The sequence below is a fragment of the Falco cherrug genome, chromosome 1, assembly GCF_023634085.1.
Source record: "Falco cherrug isolate bFalChe1 chromosome 1, bFalChe1.pri, whole genome shotgun sequence".
NCBI lineage: Eukaryota > Metazoa > Chordata > Aves > Falconiformes > Falconidae > Falco > Falco cherrug.
The window spans coordinates 111,267,029-111,289,330 of NC_073697.1; the positions used below are offsets into that span (position 1 = coordinate 111,267,029).

General features: G+C 39.3%; 1 protein-coding gene across 1 annotated transcript; it reads right to left on the reverse strand.

The window, feature by feature from the left end:
- Positions 1–2,308: 2,308 nt before the first annotated feature.
- Positions 2,309–22,274, reverse strand: CA4 (carbonic anhydrase 4). The gene is made up of 8 exons (XM_055720095.1): positions 21,691–22,274; positions 10,480–10,533; positions 9,488–9,658; positions 7,005–7,165; positions 6,128–6,224; positions 5,806–5,865; positions 5,153–5,316; positions 2,309–4,126 (listed from the first exon to the last, which is right to left on the reverse strand). The coding sequence occupies exons 1-8, from the start codon at positions 21,746–21,748 to the stop codon at positions 3,938–3,940; spliced, it is 954 nt and encodes a 317-aa protein (XP_055576070.1). The 5' UTR covers positions 21,749–22,274; the 3' UTR covers positions 2,309–3,937.
- Positions 22,275–22,302: the final 28 nt, after the last annotated feature.

Sequence of the window (22,302 nt, forward strand, 5' to 3'; positions counted from 1 at the left end):
TGGCAAGCTTGTTAAAATTCTTTGTGGATAATGTAAATATATCTCGTGAGTAATGGCTAGGTTTCCCTGTCTCTTTCTGCTTCCTGAGAAAATGTTTTGCTGAAAACATATTGTATTAGGAATTTTTTTTGTGCCTGCCCCTCCTGTGGTCTGACCCTGCTCCCCCAACCAATTGCCAGATGATTGTGAAAGGGTGAAGCCAGACCTGTGTTCATACAGCAGATCTGCTTCTTCACCTCTCAGGCCTCTGAAAGCTTGCACTCAAATCAAGGTCTGATCCAAAACTGGAAAAGAATTGATTTTTGGATGCATTATACAAATCCATGTAATCCCAGCTTGCTATATATTTAGAAATGGAGAGGACCTACCGAAGCCTGGTGAGTCCTTAGCTGCTGTTCAACCTTATGGTGACTGGAGTGTACCATGACAGCCGTTACAGGCAAACCCTAATCCAAAATGCAAGGTGCTTCCAAAGGGTGGAGTTCTTATAAGCAAAGCTACATCCAAACTTTGATAATTTCCCAAAACACTTTGGTCTCTGCACTCATGAACATGATCAGTTCATACACCTGGTTGTCTGCAATCCACATAATGTTCTACCTCTGACTTGATTCAGACCTGCTTTGTTTTAAACTTGAAACATATACCTCTAGACAATTTTAGTTTCCAGGTTATTTCAGTTTCTATTGTACTCCAGCTTTCAGTCACAGGAGCTAGAGTAGTCTTCAGCTCTGACTCCGACATATGTGAAATGTATTAGCAAAGTTCTGCATTAACTATTCTGTAAGTGGGAAAATACTGTTCTTTCTGGGTCTTTCTAAATATCGCTGTTCCTTCCCCCACCCTTTCCTGTATTATCACAGCTTGCCTATTTGCTCTTCAGGAGTTACTGTTGCTTCCTAGTGTCTTCACAATATAAGAAGTTTCATGCCAAATGTAGCATAGACAAAATTGGTGAAAATCAGCACCTGAAGCTACCTGCGGAACAGCAAATTACTTTTCCATAACTGCCTTCACAAAAGAAAACCGAATGTCCCACTTCACACCTTTCTGTCTTTTACTGGTTTTTAAGTTGAATAGCTTTTGCTGTAGATTTGTATTTATTCACTGCATTAATGCTAGTCCTGTAATTGTTACATCCTGCACCAGAACAGAATGCGTCTGCCTGGTTGCAAAGAGGTACCTCTGACAAAGAACAGATTGATCTTGATGGCTGACACAGATGCAGATTGTAGCAGTTCCCTGTTCCTCATTGGCATAAAATTCAGATTCACTCAGTAAAAATGGTCATACTTGTCTGTTCGGATTTGATTCATGCTGGGGTTTGTGCAGAAGAGTGCTTACAGAGGACTAACCATCTTTTCAGGAGATTTTTTTTCCCTTCCTCTTAGTTATGTTTTAATGTATTTCACCGCAAATAAGATTCCCCCACATCATATCTAACTGCTGTAAATGTTTATCTACATGATAAACTGAGGCACAGCCTAGTGAAAAGTTGCCTCCATAATTTATCATTGATCACTAGCAATAAATGATAGTTGACATGGATCATCCACAGTTTCTTCCAATCACTCTTAAGAGAGTGTCCTATGAAATGAAAATAATTTCATTAATTTAATAAATAATCTAAATGGAGAAAGGTGGTGGGTTGTTATCCCAACAGACACAGAGGGCTTTTTTAGTGCAAAAGGCATTGTCCTCAGTGGAGGCACCCTGAGAAGTATTCACATTACTGGTCTTTAAAACAGGAGCTCCCCGTCTTACATGACTTTTGTACGTGATTGTGCTGTTTACCACCTTGCTTGTAACTCTTGAAAGAGCAATAAAATGTGAGTCTTTCAGAATACTTCCATTTATTACATTTTGTACCACGGCATGAAAACAAAGATTCTTTCCTCTTAATTTTTTGAAGCATTCTCTACTTGTGGGATGTTGAGGGATGTAATGGAAATTGCTAACACAGAGATGTTCAACAGATGCGTAGGTATGCAACTGTTTATTCTGGTTAACGAACTAGCTGCGTGTTTGTACAGAGGTGAAGTTGCACTGGGTAAATCCATGGTACCCTTTCCTTCATTGTGCGAAATCTGCCTGTCCTCTACCTGATGGGCTGGGTGTCTGCACCAGTTCTGCTGAGCAAGGTGCCAAACTCAAACAATTTTGCTATGTGCAAATAATACCCGGGTGACTCATGTGAAGCAAAAGCTCCAGAAGCCTGCTGACATCAGAAATGTCCCAACATACTGCAAATCCCTCCCCCTGCCCACCCCCTCAAATGCAAACCCAGCTCTAAACCTTGTGAAGAAGTAGGGGGAAATGTCACATTCCTTTTCTGAATGAGTGTTGTGTGGATTCCCCTTTAGCAAGGACAAAAGAAAAAAACTCAAGGCAGCAAAAATATGGGTCTCTGTTCAACTTTAATCCTTTGTTTTTGTTTGCTTCTCAAAAGTTTTTTGTTAGCTAAAAATACAGTCAAAGTCTTAATCATTTCTCTAAACTTAAAAAGGTGAATTCGCTTTTCCATGTGTAATTTTTTAAGCTTATGTTATTGATTGTTAAATATGAAAATATTTTTCCCCCTGCTTTTTCTCTGTTGATGAGCTGTGGTTAGTCTCACTGCTATGGTTTTCCTGAAAATGGCCGTATAGCTGTAGTATAAAGTCATCTCTGCAAACATTGGCCTAAAGAGAAAACCACAAGTCAGATACTATGACATCCTATTTTGGTGTGGCCAAAATCTAAAATTTTAAAAGGAGATCTAACATGTTATATGGCATTAGCCAAACAAAACTTGTGTCTGTCTTCAGAGAGAGAACTGGAATAAATCAAGGAAACACTATTTTCCAATATATTGAGGTTTTCTGTAAGTAATTGAATAAGATCTGAAGAAATCAGTTCAAATCACAATCTTCTTGGAAAAAAGCTATGAATCTTAACCATATGCAAATATTGCAGGCATGTTTTCATGAAAAGAAAAAAAAGGGGGGGAGGGCGTTCAAACTGACATTTAGAAACAGAAATCATGATTCTGGAAAGAGCTGTTCTTTGAGCTATCCCATTTTATTAGGCAAACAAAAACTGAAAAGGATCATTTAAGTCTTATGCTTCAAATGCAACCCTCCAAAGAGAGAGAATTTCCACAGATGTGCAACTGGTACCTGTGGCTGACCTTCTCTTTTTCTTTCTAGCACATCATATTGGCAGAGAATGCTAGAGAAGGATGCTGTACTAGGCTGAATAAATAGGCTTAATAGAGACACCTGAAATCCAGAATCAGTAGATTAGGTGAAAAGAATCCAGTATCCTTATCTAAAAATTAACTTTAGATGTTCTGAAGGAAGAAGGGGGGAAATTGCATTAGTACAGATTAAATTTGTCACATGTCCTTCACTATGGATGACCCAGATGTTGCTGAACTGTGTGTGAGCATTTTTTCTTTGCTCTGTATTGTACCTTCATGTAGGACAAGATAGGGATTATAAGAATTACTCCACATGTTACTGTCTTCCTGATATGCAGTGTTGAATGTAAACATACTCCAAACAAAACCCTTCATAGGCACTTAAGAACAGATTCCTCTTGAAGATCCCCTGTATTGCTTGTAAAGTGTCCTTCCAGTGTTGTGTTCAAACTACAGGCTTGCAAATAATCCATCCCAATGTTTTAAGTGTTTTGGGCTTTTTAAAATCTGAATCTTCAAAGCTTTATCTTACAGTTCCTTTAAATTCTTGTGATTTAGTGCAATGGGTTTCATTTTATATAAGAGCAGCAACAGAAGTCCTCGGTTAGTGTCTGGAGGAGGGCAAGGTTAAATTCTGTATTGAGATATGATTCATGAGTTGGTAGTTAGAGAGATTACTTGATACAAAGAACCAACAACAGCAATAAAAACAACCACCTCCAAAAAGCCCAGAACCCTGAATGAGGTGCAAAGTGTTCATTGGCAAAGAGAACTCAGGATGTACGTAAGCATCAGGACCAACACTAAAACCTTAGCAGTAGGCACGAGGACGCTGGCACTGGACCAGTACACCTTTCGTTCGTTCAGAAGCTGAACAGGCCGGAAATTTTCAGCCATGTAAGTTGAGTTCTTCCCATCAAAGTGGACTGTTGAAAACTGAGAAATCTGCAAACATTGAGGAAAAAAAATAGATGGTTAAATCCTTTTTCCATAGAACACTGGAAATCATGATATTAAAAATCTGCAGTGCCTTGCTCTGTTTTTGAACTGTATGGATGCATTAAACCTTGCAGGAAATGATATGATGGAGGCTATTGCCAGAGGTCACCAACAGATGACTTCTTTTAGCCTTCGAAGTCATGAGGACTTCCTTTCTGTGTGAGCCAAATGCTTTGTCCAGCTCAAGGACCTGGTTACACCAGTCCTCTTGACGCACACAGTCCTGTCCTTGCCCATTACGTCACAGCGACTCGAAGAAAAAGAGCTAGGCTTTCTCTCTTTGCTTCCAATTTCTAACTGCTTGCCGCGTGATGCTGGCCCAGCGCAAGCAGATGCTCACTCTCGCACGCTGCGCTTTCCTGACTTGTGCGTGGCTGAGCATTGCCCTGTGACTGAAGTGATGATGAGTGCACTGCAGGGAAGGAAGAAAAATACAGATGCTGGCTCTCAGCCAGGCTGTGCTGGCTGGCGGTATTGCTGAGAGTCCACTCCAGAACATCTGAATTTTTTCATCATGTACTCTGTTAGCTGAACAATCTGTATTTTCAAGGCAGTGATGATTCAGTCTCCCATTCCTCTCTATAGGACAAAAATGCATGGCTTAAAGCTGATGCTTATAGACTTAAAGTTTGGATTTCAAAGTGTTCTGTTCTGGTATCCTGATACTTAAGGCAATAGGAGAAAAGCAGTGAAACTGGGGAGTGAGCAGATGATAGCAGTGGAAGTGCTGCTGCTGAAGCACTGAGCTGAGTGTTTACCTGTGGGTTTTTTTGGCTTTCTTTCCACATTGTCATTTCCCCTTCCTTCCCCTTTCCTGCTGTTTTCTGAGAGGTGATTTAATGGGGCCAAAAAAACGGCACTAGGGACTATGCTTGGGCTAATGTCAAGCAAGTGTGTGTGTGTGTCATAGGAGCAAAGCGAGCAGCTAATGAGTTTGTGTTCAATTCTCCAGGCTATCCCCTTGCGACTTACCTGAGAAATACTGAGTTCAACTGGCTTCTCAAATACTGTCCAGATGACACCCTCATGGCAGTCAGGAGTGGTGAGGGAGCCCTCGTACCGGTAGTACCTTCCAAGGTCTTCCTCAGGTGGGAGAAGAGAGCTTAGTGGCAAAGGCTCCATCTGTGCTGTTTGTCCTAGACAAACCAGGGGGAAACACCGCTTGTAACAAGCATGGCTGCAGGTGGTGGTCACATTTGTCTTCAAATGCGGCTGCTGCTCGTGGCTCTGGAAAGCTCATCCCCACGCACGCTTCCCACACTGACTGGGGCAGCCACACCGCGCTGCTTGTGAGATCCTGACTGCCAGCTGCAGGATCCCACTGAGGACAAGCTGCGCACTCCTCTTGTGTTAACGCTGCATGGGTTTCTTCTCATTCACTTCCTCCTACAGAAGCAGGAATACTCATTCTGGTTTAGGGGGGCTGTTCTTCTCTGCGAATACAGAGGACTAGATTTTCTCCCTCCTGTGATGCTCTGACTGCTTGGCAAACTAACTTTTATCTTTTGGCTTTGACTTTCAAGTCACAATACCATAATTAGAACAGGATTGGACCATGAACTACCTGGTAGTATATGTGCTTGAAGTAAATACGTGTTGCACTTTGACCGATGCAAGTGTCTTACCTTTGTATTTTATATTCTCTAGCTCATTTATTAGAGTTGCATAGTTTTTATTTTCTTCTTCTACCTGAAATGGAAATATTTTTATTCCAAATGATGCATTTCTCAACAACTGGTTGGTTTAAATTAATTATGAATAAAACAGAAAAGAACCACAAGGCTAAAAGATAACAACAGGCAGAGTATAGAAATGGGTAAAGGAGCGAAGTGCTGGCATTGAATGTCTGCAGAAGATGGGGAGGCTTAGGTCTTGGACTACTCTAACAATCGATCACTCGGCCAAATTGCTGGTAAATTGGCGATGGGCAATTAGAAATTTGGCTACCTACCTTTATAAAGAATGCTAACACAGCCACACCATCTGCATTTTTCTTTGCTTCTGTTATATCTGAAACATCTTCTCTTATGTGGACAACATGAAGCTGTAACACAAGAGTCAAGGCCAATTATTTTTCATTTTATTATTTAATTATATATTATATACATATATATATATATGATTCATTTTCCTCTGCAGTTTGTTGTTGTGAGTGCAGCCTGGCTACTTCTCTGCACCTGTGCTGCAGTGGGGCCAGAACTGCTTTGCTGCTCGCAGGCTGGGGACAAGCAGCTCGGGGTCCTTGACCCAAGGCAGGAGCCAATCAGTAAGTGTATTATAATTTGAAACATCATTTATCAGCAGCGGTATCATTTCAGACATCTCCTCAGAAAGGGACGTGCTCTCTGGACTGCTGCAGCCCTCAGTTTTCAGCCTGTGCAGCAGAAGAGGCAGATTTTTACATCATGGTCTGAAAGGGGGGGGTGGGTTCCTTCCACCAATCCATGTGTATCAGTGCTGGCAACTTCTCTTGCCTTGAAGAGAATATATTGGTTTTGGTTGCATAGGTCAGTTCACAGTTGTAGTTCCAGAAATGAATATATAATCTGAATAAGCAGTGTGAGAGTATAATTGGACTGTACAGGCTTTGAAATGTTTCTCCTCCCAAAAGGCTATCTAACTCCAGATTTATTGTCTGTTCTGTGCCTCTGCCATGCAACACTAGCGTGTTTTCCTGCGTGTTCTGGTTAGCGAGCAACGTGTCCTCCATTCTTTATTTCCACTGTTGGGGTTACATAGGAGAATTAGCCAATAGTTTTTGTGCAACAGTATCTTTAAAGGCCAGAGTTCTTGAGGAAAAGCTGTAATCCACAGTCTCACCTACCTCCATGGCTTGTTTCTCTCCATCAATGCTGTGCTCTGACCCAGGAAGGTATTGCTGCTGCCCACCTGGGACTCCCCAGTGCAAATGAAATTCTATTGCCTTGTATTTGCTTCCCAGACCTCCGCCTCCAATTTTAGGGAATGTGCTTAATGTTACTTTAACTGGGAAAGACAAATACATTGTTTACAACAAAATAAATATCAGATCAGACATGATAGTATGTGACAGTAGAGAGATGCATGTTCCTGAGATTCAAATTTATGCTAAAGATTTGGTCTGCGAAGTGGAATGACTTGTGTAGAGCCTCGCTTCCTGGAGGGCGGAGCTACCCAGTACTTCAGTTGAATAAATAATAATAAATAAAATCAATTCAATGATGCTTGTTTTCCTTTGTAAAATGGAGGAAAAGGACAGAGCCCTACTTTGGGTTGTCCTGGGGTAAGGGTTTTACAGATTTTGTGGCATCCGTTGATAAATCCTTTGGAGCATCATCAGTTAATTGTGTTTGGAAGAACACAGGGTAACAGCCTGTCTTTCCTTGATTGCACTGAGGGGATTTGTAGGGATTTGTTCACTGCCATTATAACCCCAGGAGTCAGAGCTACTTCTACCTTTCAGAAACCCCTGTATTCCTTCATCTTTTGTCTAGGAGAACCCGCTCTATCAGAGATCACAGGTTATTCAGGTTTTAAGCATTGTTTTTGACTCCTATCATCCATGCTGTAACATTTGTTTTAGGCAGGATTTAAAGATACTCTGTTCTAATTTAAAGTAGCTTTGCAACTTAAGCCTAAGCATCTAAGTCATTATATCTTTTTAATGTGATGCTTGATCTGTTGTTAACAACAAAACAAAATTTTCTTAGGAGATATTTTTCTATAAATCACCCTCACTTCCTGTGCTTGAAGCATTTGGGATATATTTTAAAAATTTACTTACTAAGACCTCTACATTAAGCACAGTACTTTTCTTTCCATAGGATTGTTTTCACCTGGATTGAAGCCCCAGAGATTTCATTTCTGTTCTGAATTTCAAATGAACTAGAAGCTTGTGTGAGTCATTTAGTTACTTTGCTTTTTTATCTGTAAATGGATGAGTAACGTTATCTTTGTCGGCTTGCTTTATTTAGATTGTAGGACTTTTGAGACACTGACCTTTGCTATCTGCACATCGTCAAACATAATGATAGTCTAATCTCACATAGAGCTTCTAATTGCAGCTGTAATTTAAGCAATAACCATTTTAGTGAATTGTACTCACTGTAGCACAGGAATTGGTTGCCCTCAGAAGGAAGAAATTTTGAAAGCCCAGATTAAAAACTTAATCCTTTTGCATGGCTGAGAAAGATGAGAGTTCTGACCAATCCTTATGAATATTAATTTTTGTGTCAAAGATATTTCTATGCGTAGCAACTGTAATATGGAGATTCCAGAATATCATTCTGTAACGGGACGGTCATTAACCCATACACTAGTGAAAAGTTAAAACATGGCTTTTTCTTACAGTCTTTCAAAATACTGATGTTTTAAACTAGAAACTCTGACTGTGAAAATCTACCCAGATGTCTACCTTCCTACCTTTTCATTTTAAGTTAGGAAAATATTTACCACTTGCAACTTTCCTCTTTAGGGATTTGGCAGTTAAAATAATCCATCTAGAATTTTAGCAACATCTACAGATAATTTAAAAAAAAGGACAACAGATTCTTTTTTAACCTTAAAGTAGTTTTGCATAATACTGTTGAAGCATCATCATTAGTATTGCTTTCAGTGAAAAAAAAAGTGGAGGAAGTGAAACAGTTCTAAACTACTATTCAATGTTTACTGAATTGCTGTTGACTGATTCACTGTTTACTGAATCAGTAAGTAGCTGATCAACAAGCTCACATGAGATGACTTCCACATGCAGAGAAAACAGGTTGAAATCTGAGATTGCAGCTCATTATTTAAAGAACAAGTAAAATACACACACTGCAAGCCACTGATTTGAATGGGTTTCCCAGAGCTTGTTCTCCAGTAGAATTCTCCTTTGTGCAGAAGCAAGGGTCAAAAAGGGCAATAATATACCCAGAAATGAAGGGTATAGGTGCATTCAGCAGAAATTGTATACTTCTGCCCAGACCGTTGTCCTAAACCCCTATACCTGTCTGCCTCCCAGTCCTAGAAGTTGTTTGATGTAGAGGTTCCCTAGACAGCTCAAGTTCTGTTTCTACACATGCACAGAACCAATTTCTGCGAAGACAAGCAAGGATCATGTCCCAAATCCAAAAACTAGGTAATTCCCCCAGAGTTCCCAGAAAACCTTGGTTCAGAAGGTGGCCTGAAAGTTTCACTTCTGAAATATTGGGGTGCTATCTTTTCTTCCTTGCTTTTAAGCAGCAGTAGTGAAATCTAACACCTTGCCCAGGGCACAGAAGAAGTGAATGGTTGGTTCCAAGTGAAGGCACAAACAAATCCCATAACAATATATTTGGCAGTACTTGCCTGTATGTCCGTTATTTCCTATGTTCCATTTTGAAGACCCCTTCACATTGTATCCTTCAAAATTCAGTGGCTTAAGGTTCTTGTCATAAATTACAGTTCTGGTGACAATATTGATAGGTGACTGTTTGTTTCCTTTGCAGGTGCTGTCTATTAGATGCCATTGTCGAGGATCTATTTAAGGATGAAAAAAAAAATGTTTTTCTGTATACTGCAAATTCTTGCTAAAGCCAAGCCACCCAAGAGTCAATATATTTTTGCTTGGAAAATTGGTGACATCTTTGAAGGAAAGGTCTTTGGATGTTGGAATTTAATACAAGAACTTTTTGAGCGTATCATTTTTTGTAGTTTTAAAAATATTGTGTCAAGCATGTTCTGCTAAGCTTTAGAGGAAAACATGCACATGTAAATGGCTGTAAAATAGAAAGTGAACTACCACTGAGGTTGCCTGAGCTTTAGAAACTAGAGAAACTTGGAAACTATAACAAAAACGACAACAACAAAAAAAAACCCAACCAAAAAGTGGTGGGTAGTGCTGGTGCTGGCAGCAAAATGCGGTTCCCAGCACAGTCAGTACCATGGGGGGCTGGGCAGGACACAGGGATGAACAAGGCAGCAAGCAGACTAGGTGGATGCTGCTGCTAAAACAAAAGGTGTAGTTTAGGTAGAACATAGGATTTTTCATAACTGTCCTGAAGAATTTAAATAGCTGTCTGTACCCATATTGCTGGGGTGATTAACCCCAGACACATTGAAGTTACTTTTATATTTGTAGGATTATCCTTGATTGAAACAAAATGAATAGTTAGCACAAGCAGTGGTGTCTTCAAAATACCCTTCTTTAGGCATCATGTTTAGCCCTTACATTTATGTATAACATGATCATGCAGCATTAAATGCTGAGTTGTGTGGATTTTTGCATCGTTTCTATCATGAGGCCCTTTGCAAAATAGAATTCAAATGCTACTGTGATAGGAAAAATAGTTTAGCAGTACCTTCACACTGTGGCTGTTCACACTTCTGTGACTGATAGCACCAATGGCCTCCAACTAAAAAAAAAGAAACACCACACCAAAAACATCAGATATTCTAAATTAGATGAATTAAAAGCTGCACAAATTGTCCCCCAAAAAGCAGAAGTGAACCATTCGCAACTTGTGATCCTCCAAGAGTGATGACTGGGCACACAGACTTTTGGCAACTTCTTGGTTTTGTCTGCCCAGTTTTATTAGAACAAGATGTTTCATTTCTTAAATATATAAACAACAATGACTGGTAAGAGGTGAGTGCTTCAGCTGTGAAGACATCTTGAGTTGCTAAAGATTTCTTAGCAGTATGGAGCACACCATCCAGCAAGTCTAGCTGGGCTTTAATATCAAATTATTGAGAAGCATAAAAATCCTGCAGTGGGCAGTTCTGTCCTCTCTCTAGATCTCCTCCTGGTCTTAAAAGAATCAGTTTACACCTGTTAATATTCCCTCAAAACTGTGCTAGCAGGAAATACTAGAACTCTGGATGGGTTGCAGTTCTAAATCAATTTTGAAACCTTGGCTTCAGCAACTTCTTGAGGCAAAAGTTCCACATCTGAGTATATGTAGTGTTAAAATAAATCTCCTTTTATCAGTTCTGTACTTGCCATCCTTTCATACACTTGTAAATTCACTTATGCAAGATGACTTATCTCACTCCGTTCCAGGAACTATTTTAAAGATTACTTGGTGCAATAAGGAATTGTAAGAAATGAGGGATCCCATTTCTCAAAAGACATGAGGAATCTTCATTCAAATGCAGCTGTGATCCCACACAGATGGTTGCAAATTTTTTCCATAGAATGTCTTAATCTTACTTTGTCAGAAGAAATATGAAATTCAGAGGAAGACAGCTGATTTAACTGAAGTATGTGTTGACCTAGTCAGGGAAGTAAGAAATATTTTGTTTATCACAGCATGCTTCAATGGCTGTTTATGACAGTTTTAAAGTTTAAATGGACTTTAACAGGAATAATTCTCTTGGCTACTTTAATCAATAACAATTCAAAACCTCTTATAATCAAGATTAATAGTATGGTTTCTGTTTGCCTATGATTAGTAAATTGTAGACATTTTAATCACTAAAATTGATTAGCCATTTATTATTAGGGAAGAGTGCTGTCATTAGAGTACCAATTACCATAATTTGTGATCTTTTATAACACATCTGTTGGAAAGCTCATAACTGCTTTTAACACCTTTATTTTCATATCAGTAGCATAGCAATACCGTCCATCTATTAAGTACTACGTTAGAAATAGAACCCTGATAAAAATTGTGGCTAGCTGTAACAACAGAGGGAGGCTTGAATGAGCTTGTGGCAATTAATATAATCTTGAAAAAAATTATGCTGTTTCAGTTTGTCTCTCACAGAAATTAAATTTATGCTTATGCTGAACACTATAAATAATTGTTTATATTGTTCAAATATTGTTCAAACAAATAGAAAGTTGACTCACTTTCTAGTTTAGTAGTCTAGTAATATTGAGAAGAAAAGTGACCAACATTGCTTTGTGTTTGTATAATGCATTTGTATTGGAAGAATGGTAGTGATTTCTACTTGTTGTTCCATAAATATTTTGCAATTATCAAAAAATTGGTTTTGACAAAGTTTGGGTTTTTTAACACACTTCCAAACATACTCAAAACAGCGTTAGGACCTGCCATTTTTAAAACTGATTGTTGCGGGTTTTTTCCAGGCCTGTGTACACAAGACAGCAGCCAGATCTCCAGCAGCGCTGAGCGATTTCTCATCTCCCCTGGGAAACAGCCAAACCAGAAGTCCCAAGCCCAGAATGTCACCAAGTGCCTTAATATTTTAATCAATAAATGCCTAGCAAATACCAGGTAAGCTAATCTTCACAATGCTTGGTTATGTTTTGTATGTGTTAGTGTTTGCACAAATGAGTGACTGCAGACATATTTTTGGCAACTGCTTTAGCCCAGAGGTCAGTATATGCTGTAGCAATTGTAGCGCCAGCACCCCGTGATTGGGCACAGTCTTTCCTTGGAAGGTATATGTGCATAAACCTTCAGGAGAAACCATGTTGCACTGCAGGAACAACCTGGACACAAATATTTAAAGACAGTAGCACCTATGCAGCATGAGAGGACAGTTATCTGCAAAGATTTGATCTCAGACTCTTTGGGATGTGAGTTAAATCAAAGAGGGAACTTGTCAGGTGAGAAATCAAGGTTGGGTGAAGTATTCCAGTCTGTTTACCGTAAATTCTTGGAACGGTCTACTGTTCTGGGTTTGTATAGTGCCTTGCACAATGGGAGTGTGATCATGACTTAGATATCAAAGCATTACTGTAATGCAAATCAAATTTTACAGTCAATATGATTCACAATTACAAGTAAGTGCAGTAAGTTTATTGGGTACAAGGTTGGGTTGTGGAGCTTTTAGACCTTGACCGTAGATCCACGAAAATCAAAGACAACCACAGGAAACACTGAGGGAAGGTAAATACCACCAAATCATATTGTCAGTGGTCCTGATACATAGTGTATCCAGACCAGAGGAGAGAAATGGATTATGGAGCCTTTCATTTCTGAGTTTGAGTCCAATCCTTCTCCAACGCCACCACTGATTTTTCACTAACTGATAAGTGTTCAGCAGGTTGTCTCAAATAAGCTTGTGCGTTTCAGTCACGTCTTAGTGATTGACACATGAGCACACTAAAAATCTTCCAGCCTGCATGTCAAGATGACAGGGAGAAAAAGTTTAAAAAAATATAAAAAAAATCCAGCCCTCAGGTGGCTACTGCTGCCTTACATCCAGCACTCATGAGTATTCTTCCCTTCTTCTGTGGAATGCAACGTACACCAAATAATCAGCATTTAATTTTTGCAAGTTTTCTGCAAAATTCCTAATGTCTACAAGCTAACAAAGAACTAGTGTTTTCTTATCAAGGTCTTATCACAGTTGTGGTTTAGGAAGTTGGATGGTATCAGTGAAGTAGAACAGGATATAAATTCAGAAGTTTGTAAGAAAAAAGGTCCTTAAAGCTGTTAAACCTTAAACAATGAGGTAATTAAACATTGCAGAATGCCTGAGCAAACAATGAATTAATGTTTATTGTGAATTAGATATTATTTTTTTTAGTTGGTGGTAATGTAACATTAGAGAACAGGATCTTTTGTGTAGATACTGCTCAGGAGGAACCAAACTGCTGTACTCTGTGTCACTTACAAGGAAAAATTGCATTTGGATTTTATTTGGGTCGGGTGTGATTCCTCCCTACATATAGGAACCTTGCATTTACAATGGTCCTTTTTTCCCCCTGGGCTTTATGGCTTTATTTCTGAAGCAAGAAAGAAAGATACTTGTCACATCCAGTCAGTTGTCTGTGGTTTTAGCATGATTGTACCCTAAGGTATGTTGTCTAGTCTAGTTTTAATTGTCTGAGCAGATCCTGTCACTTCCCTTAGGATACTTTTCCACAGTCTATTAGCCTTCACTGTCAGGAAATGTTTCCCGTTTAATAGCTTACATTTTCCACTTGCTTATCTGCATCCCATCACTCCTAGAAATATCACTGAACCACCCTAAACAATCCTTTTCCCTTCCTGGTGTTTACAGTGTTCAAATAGTTCTTTCATAATCTCCAATTCCTGTTCTTGCTTCATCCATTCTTTGTCCCATCTTTTGACAACGTGTCCTTCACCTTTCTGCCAATTCCGCTTCAAAGCCTTTTGTCTCTCTTTCTGTGAAGCCCCTTTCTTACAGGGACTTAGTACATATCTGATCCCATCCTGCAGTTCTCTCACCTGACTGCTCTTTCAAACAAACCTCAGCTCCTCCATTCTCTTTCCTGTAATTTGTTTTATTGCCCAGAAAAATGCAGCAGAAAGTGGGTTTTTTGGTGTTCTGGGGTTTTTATTTGTTTTTGTAGCTGATGTGCTGAAACCATTGGTGTGATATGAGCTGCCCTGGAGGGCTGCATAGCTACTCCCCTACCTTGCTGGTACAAGTGAGTTGAGCCGTGAGCGTTCACACCTCACTCAGGATGGTGTTAGATGCCAGCCAGGATTCCCAAAAGCTCCTCGCCTAGTTGGCATTAAAGAGAGACATCTGCATTCCTGTCACAACTGGAAGCAATATAATTCAGTATACATATGCATTCAGTACACATATACACCTGGATTTACAATTGCTGTATCATCAACTATATCTGGCTCTTACGTTGTATTATGGATTCTTGATTTAAGTGGCGATGCACCATATTATAGTGTCACCTTGACTTTACTGGGTTTGAATTTAGAGTAGCCTGAACCAGGCTGAAGGCCTCCTCTTCCTTCACAAAGTTCACGACAGTTCGGTTTAGGGAGTCTCTCTTGGCAAGTGAGCAGTCCCACTTATCTCTGTTTCTTCCTTGTCAAATTTACAACTGGTTTCCTGACCAAAGCTGTTTCTTGGCACCAGAATAGCTGGAAAACAATACAATTACGTATTGTTTTCATTTTATTGTAAATGTTTTCAATTGTTTTAGCTATCAAGCCTAACTTGGAAACTTGAGGCAAAAAATTCCTTCGGTTGAGAACTCACTCTCCTGTTCACTTACGCAGCCAGACGGAGGACAGTGCTTCTGGCTGGAAGCCAGGGCGTTAGCAGTTTGCCAGTGTGCTATTGTGTGATCTAGGAAAAGACCCTTAAGCTCTTTGGACCATGGTCAGATTGCCTGAATTCCATAAAGATTCCTAAATCTACTTTGTCCTACTTGTTCCCTGCTTACTGCCCTACTTGGACCTGCTGAGTTGCTGCTTGGAAGCCCGCATCTCCTCTGACTCAGTGCCGTGAGACAACTGGTATCCAGGCTAGCTGAAAATTGCTCTTCTAATTTGCCCATCTGCACAAAAGAGTTACTAAAACAGGTTTTGTCCTGGATAAAGTGGCTGGAATTAATTCTATCTGTTGACGGTTAGCTATTTTTATTAACTATATTTAATCTTTTGAAGTGTGAATGACCTTTATGCCACTGACAGCCTGAAGTACTGAGACAGTAAGAATATCCTCTGTTGCTTTTTAGTTAAAATCCCTTCTCTCTCTTTCACTGACTGACTCCTTTGTTTGTCCCTGTAGATCTCTTGTCACCCTCTTTCAGCCATGTCCTCACTGACAATTCGTTGTTTTCTGAGACACGTAGCTGATAGCGCTCCCACTGCACTGGTGCTTTTCAGAAAGCCCAGGCTGCCCTGAATGTCAGAGTTCTCATCACTGCTCTATTGTACACTAGTTTCAAATCCATCCCTAAAATCTGTTGTAACCGCTGGCTTTGCAGCGGGGTGAAGGCAAAAAATAGTTTTGCATGTGGTATATTTTTAGCTTTGGTTAGTGTTGGGCTTGTTCTATTTTTAACTTGCTTTGTGAACCTTATTATCTTTAGTACAAAAGACAAAGCAACTTAAAAGTAAGTGGAATCTAAGTCTGTCTTTCTAATTAATGAGATTGCTGAACACAAACTGAGCAGATATATGTAAGTCTATTTATACATTCTTAAGTATTACACATCCTCAGGAAGTTCTGATCAACTACTTTGACAGGCAAAATCAGTTCCAAATGTTTACTTTTAGATTTGTGTATCACTAACCATGTAAAAACAAATGTTTGCCATCATTCATCTCTTTGCTATTCACTTTTACCTGGAAATTTTATTTTTCATAATTGCACACATCTGTATGGATGTACATTCCAAGATACTATGGTGAGCTAGCCTTGAAAATAAGTTTTCCTATAGTAGTGAAGCATTACAAGTAACCACATCTGATTTGAGCACAGTGTTTATAATTTGCACATGTATACATAAATCATATGCTCAATGAGGTCTTTGTTTGTAACACATATAAACTAAAGAAAAAATCCAAAGTGATTGGAAGATCCTAGATATGCCTTATAGACACTTGCAAGATACTTCCTCTGTGTCAGAGAGTGAGGAAAAATGTTTTTAGCTGTGACCTGTGACACTGTTACAGCCTCTGTCATATATATGTGTCCTCATAAATTTGCTGTATCAAAGAAGGAAGCTGGCCTTTAACAAAAAATGAGTATCCAGGGCTAAGGTGATTTGTGTGGGGTATTTTGTTTTGCTTTGTTTACAACAGAGGCAGCATCAAATAAAATTCAGAAATCCTTGGTTTAGCATTTTTTAAATTTAATTCAAACAAACTACTTTGTGGCTTTACTGTCATTTTTTAGTCTTTTGTGCTGGGTTTATGGCAATTAATCCTATGGCTACAAACATGACTAAAAAGCTAATAACAGGCCATTAGATAAATCCTGCAACATAACAGAGCATCTCCTGCAATGCCACAAACAGGGGAAAAAAACCTGTTCACATGGAGACAGATACCCAGCTGAAGAACTGGACCTTGCAGCATGTCTTCAAAACCGAAAGGTCTGTGCTGATTATTTAGGCAGCTAAGAGAAAGGTATTTCACAGCAGCACCTGTCTCTGAAAGTGCTTTTCAGCTTCCAGTCTTCAAAATCTAAATGTGAGTGCTAGGAGAAACCACAACTCCAGTTTTCTTAAGTATCACAGTGCCCAACTTGCAGGGTTATTCCCTGCAATATATAAAGGATATTCCAATTCTTATGCTGATACCTTTTGCTATAGGAGAAAGGAAAGCAATTCTTAGGCTGAATTAATGTCACTTGTTACCTGCATATGGCTCCTATGTATGGCTTATACCATATTCCTTTCCTTCCCCCACAGCTGAAGCGAAGAGCAGCAGGAAAGGCACCCTGACTTGGATGCTGGAGGAGAGCTAGGTGATGCAGCACATTGCAGTTCTGCACGGAGTCAGCTAAACAGTGAGTTAATACAAATTGATGACAATGTGGTGTACTCACGCTAGTCAGGCTGATCCTTAAATGGAGCATTAATAATGTGATTGGGTCCACTGTGTGCATGGAAAATTGCCCACTCATTGCATGTCACCAGAAACAGGCTGCAAACTAGTGAGCAATGATTTTTGAACTTGCATCTGTGATGCCCTTGGATGCATCAGCCTAGTAAAAAAATTGCCTGCCCAAGAACCTCGATGCCTACATCACATGGATGTACGCTGCCCTAGGCACTGCATAGATAAAACAAATGCCTAAAAAAATTAAAGCATGCTATATGCAATCACTCTTCAGCAGTTCAGAAGTCATGCATGGGGATGAGGGGCAGTTGTTGGGTTGATATATGATGGAGACAGCAAAGGTGATCTTATAATGCTTACAAGTGTAACTCTTTAAGAGGAAGTCAGGATTTGCAGAGGGATGTGCCTGCACAGTACATGTTCTTGAATAACCTTGGCACATAGACTAATGTGAAGAGAACCAAAACATTCCTGGTCTGACACAAATTTGTCCTTTTATGCAACACAGATATACCTGAATGCCACACCTGGCAGGCTATAGAAATGTAGGAAGTGAAAAACATTTCAAAGTTCATTCCATATATGACTAATACCGTCTTGTCGCTGCTTTTCAAGAGTGTTCCAATGATACACGATTTTGTTTCTTTGCCCAGTGGGCTTGGTTCTCTGTCCCCCAGAATGAAATAGATTGTTAGAGCTAAGTGAAGAGCTGCTCTCTGGCTCTACTGTGTCACCTGCTGCTCTGCCACAAGCACTTTTCTGTCTTTTACTGAATTTTGGTGTCAAAGTGAGAATAAAATCGTTACAACGCCTTACCACTTTGTGCCTTTATCATAAACTATGGAAGGAAATAAGTGTACTCTGAGATTACAGGATCTGCATCCTTAGATATCCTGGCCAAGCAGTCTGTGTCCATTCTTCTCTCGGCCATAAACCTCCTCCAATTGCAAGCCAAGTATGACAGTGAATATGACAATGGCTAATCTTCTGTTCGCCATGACAGTCCCTCTTATAGGGTTCATTTGCTAAAATTTAATTGCAGGATCCACATTTAATGGGAAAGTTTATTAGTAAAAAATTTTCAGAGTTTCAAAGCTATTAAGTGCTAAATGCTGCTACTGGTTCAGCACAGATGATAAAGCTAGAAAATTCTCTGCTGCTGAAGCAGTTTATGTCGCTGTATGGAGAGGAGAGAGCACAGAGCAGTATCAGCGGGTATCGCTTGCTCTCAGTGCACACTCAGCAACCTGACAAATGTGAGCTCTTGTTTCTTCTTGCATACGGTGGATCTGGCACTGATGCCATACGCTGATATGTATGGATGATGGTAGGCAGAACCAGAGAAGCCTTTAAATTTATTTTGGCTGCTTGAATGATTACAAGGAAGAAAGAGAAGGAAGCCCTAAGCAATGTATCCTGCATAAAGATCATAACTTGAGATCAAGACTCTGTCTGCACTGAGATTGTCGTGGTAATTACTTTCAGATAATGTCAGTGATAGCTTGTCAACTATATTTAATCATGTGTTGGATTAGGTGGGTGGAGAGGGAGAAATTCAGGCAATCCATACCTCCTAAAACACCTATGGATTACTGCCTAAAGCAGGTGTGGCTTATTGCCTTTTCTGTGTTACAGGTCTTACGTTGCAGTTACTCTTCTTTCTTAAACAACTGAAAATGAAAATTTTCATCCCAGAGTGCATCTAAATGCATCAGCATCCCAATTTTGCCAACCCTAAAATGGATTTGAAATACAATTATAAATATGTATGCAATCTATACCATTAGAACTGGAAATGGAAAAAGTTACAGCACCTTTTTTAATGCTGCTTATAGAGATACCATTTTTACTTTGTATTTGAATGGCCCAGAGGAAACATCAGACTGAGAATTAATGCTGACGTCAATGTCAGCATGGTTATGTAAATTTTATGTGTGTGAAAGTTAAAAGTATGTAAGTAGAAATATAGAAAATTAGAGGAATCATGTTCTATCATGCATCAATCTTTTGGAGCACTAGAGCGTGGACTGTGGAAGAATGTCCTCTCATGGCTGAGTCCTGGTCTGTGATAAAGAAAAAGGTTAAAACATGCTGAGGTTCATTCCATTCCTGTTAAAATTATTTTTCAGTAACACTTGGAGCTTACTGTAACTCCACCATGAAGCTTCTAGATGGATGTGTGTTACTGTCCTCTGCAACTGTTCTCTGACCGGCACTAGACTGATTACCTCTCTTCCCAGAGGTCTGGAATATTCCTGTTGGAACATTGCAGACATTTTGCCTCTCTTCTGCCTGTCTAATAGAAGTACCAGAGGGTTACTGATCTCCCAAAGGAATCAAGCAAGCCATCAGAGGTGCCTAAGTGCAGCTATTAATGGAATATGCTAACTGAGCTCCATGTAAGTTAGTGGATGAGATGCTGGACAGAGATTCAAGCTCTTCCTGGTGCTGGTTGATGTTTGGGCAGGTGGCTGCACCAATGTGTCTCTGTTCCCCTTTTGTAGAATGGGGATAATGAAGTTTGCTTCTTTATAAAGCCTTGTGAGGACTATTAGCAATAATTTCTAAAAATAGGTGTTATTGAGACAAGTGAAGGCTGAAAGCAATTTGAAAGGCTAGCAATCAGTTATATTGACTGTTTAACTGTGGTGAATTATGACACTGCCTAGAGTAGAAAAACAGCCCTGGTGGAGGTATGTTAAATGAATTGATCAGTGGATATCACTCAAGCTACTTCTGAAAAGTGGTAAGATCAAAATGAAATGCTTATTTTTTTTAAAAAAATATACTTTCCAAATATAACAAAATATAATTTAGGCTGATTCTCAAAAGCTGAAGTTTCTTGGAATGTTTAGCTTTTAGCATAGCATAATGTATCCTGTGAAGTTTCTACTTCAGGAAAAGGTTTAGAAAAGAAGGTAGGGGAGAGAGCAAGCTTCTTGTGCATTAATGACTATGTAGTTTGCCTCTACACTCAGGGAAGAAACTGGAGATAATCACAGCTGGGAAAAAACCTCAATAAAAGACAGTATATGTGTTCCCTATCTTATTTCCATCCACTAAAGCACTAATTATTAATGCTAATCTAATAAAGCCCATAAGGGTTTTCTAAGTAGTCTTTCAAGATCCTGTAGTAACTCCCTTAAAAGAGCAGTAAATTTAGCAAAGAGTTAGTTAGTAATCAATATCAAGCAAACACTAGCTGTAGACTTTGGAAGAGCAAAGGTTCTTTGTGTTTCTATTTACCTGTACCACATGTGGGAAGCCTCTGGAGAGAGAATATCTCTAAAGTACGGACTAAAGAAGAGGGAAGGTATTTGAACTGTCAGGTAAGAATCTGGAAAAGGCAAGCTACTGAGTCATTGATATGGAGAATTAATCAAGAGCAGAGAAATAAAATGTGGGAAACCCACCCCCCCAACCCCTCATTTCCCCAGTGCTCAGGCTGCGCTCCTGAGGCACTTTCTGAGCACCTCAGACCTCTGTTACTTTAAGCCTGGCAACTGAATCTTGATCTACTTTAAAAGTGTGTCTCTTTAATAGGTTCTCGGTGCAGTGCTTCCCTCTGATACCTCTGATAATATTGTATCTCTTCTTTTCCCTCAGTGCAGTCTAGTTATTTTAGTGCAAACAATAGACCCTTCATTACTTTTAAGAACTGCAGTGTTTATCTTTAATTTTGAGGCTGCGTGCTGATATTTACATAGAAAAGGTGATTTAATCAATGTTATAGCATCGCTGATCTAATAGAAGCATAAAAATACCTTCTGCATTTTTCAATACTAATTATAGATCGCTATTTAATCTAGTCATTGTAAGTGCATAGTGTACTTACATGCATAGTGCCCAGAGTGCAAAAATAGATGGATCTGCTGGGCTAATGCAGCAAAGACATATTGTTCTTTCTTTCTCAGTAGGCAACCGTGAAAATTTCATCTTATATCACAAAAAGCAAAGCAATACGAGTAGGAAACTAAAACAAGCTATTTGAAGTTTAAAGAAGTTTACAGATAAAGAATCTATCTTTTACATTTCCATATATAATTAACTATAAAGATCAAGTCAAACATCATTGATTTTTCTTGGAGCAGGAGGACAACTAGAATATCTATAGGTAAAAAAAACCCAAACCACTCGTTCATTCATTAGAAAAGTCTATACTTGATATTTTACCATAAATAATAAAAGGCATAGAAATAAACAAAGCATTCTCCATTTGTCATATAGAAGAATTAAGAGAGTCTATACTGTATGTATATAAATAAAAGTAACCTTGGTACATGGGGTTAGAAAGAGCAGGCAAGGACTTACCTACTGCCTCTGTCTTGACAATGTGCAGGGAGAAGAGAGCAAGGAACAGCAATTCCATTATCTATTTTAAATAGGCTCAGTGTTGAAACCAGAATTGATTAGACTTCTTAGTATGTGATCATATTTCTGCTCTCAGTTTTATACCAGAGTAAGTAGTCCTGGACAGACCTGAAAGCCATAACCAGGAAGGTGAACTCCTCCCCTTTGTAATTTCTCCAGATTTACCCTGCTCCTGATTTGCCTAAATTTATTCATTTCTCAAAAATGAATGACAAAAGGAATCAGGATTTCTAGCACTGAGCCTGTAGTGAGTAACTAATACTTTGCAACCTATGCAGGTTTAGTGACCTATTACTAAAACGCTACAATTTTATTTACTGGTAGCTTTTTTTCCTGACAGCCCACATGATTCGATCCATGTGTGTCTTAAGGTTAGTGGTTTGTTTCAAAAAAACCCAATGAAACAAACAAAACCCCAACTCCCTCACCCCCCTACCCCTACCCCTCCAACCAGCTGCTCAGGATTGGAGTAGATTTGTGAGACTGGAAAGTGGGACTGCTGCGTGCAGTAACAGGAAATGTTTATTAGGTGGCACGCCAACACCTTACTTA

What these genes read in the sequence shown, in the direction of transcription:
- CA4 (XM_055720095.1), bottom strand. Translation starts at nt 21,748, where the DNA reads ATGGAATTGCTGTTCCTTGCTCTCTTCTCCCTGCACATTGTCAAGACA. An exon ending in GAGAGAAACAAGCCATGGAG is followed by an intron (nt 6,225 to 7,004) that starts GTAGGTGAGACT and finishes CTTGTGTTACAG; the next exon opens with CTTCATGTTGTCCACATAAG. An exon ending in AGCATTCTTTATAAAGGTAG is followed by an intron (nt 5,866 to 6,127) that starts GTAGCCAAATTT and finishes CATTTCAGGTAG; the next exon opens with AAGAAGAAAATAAAAACTAT.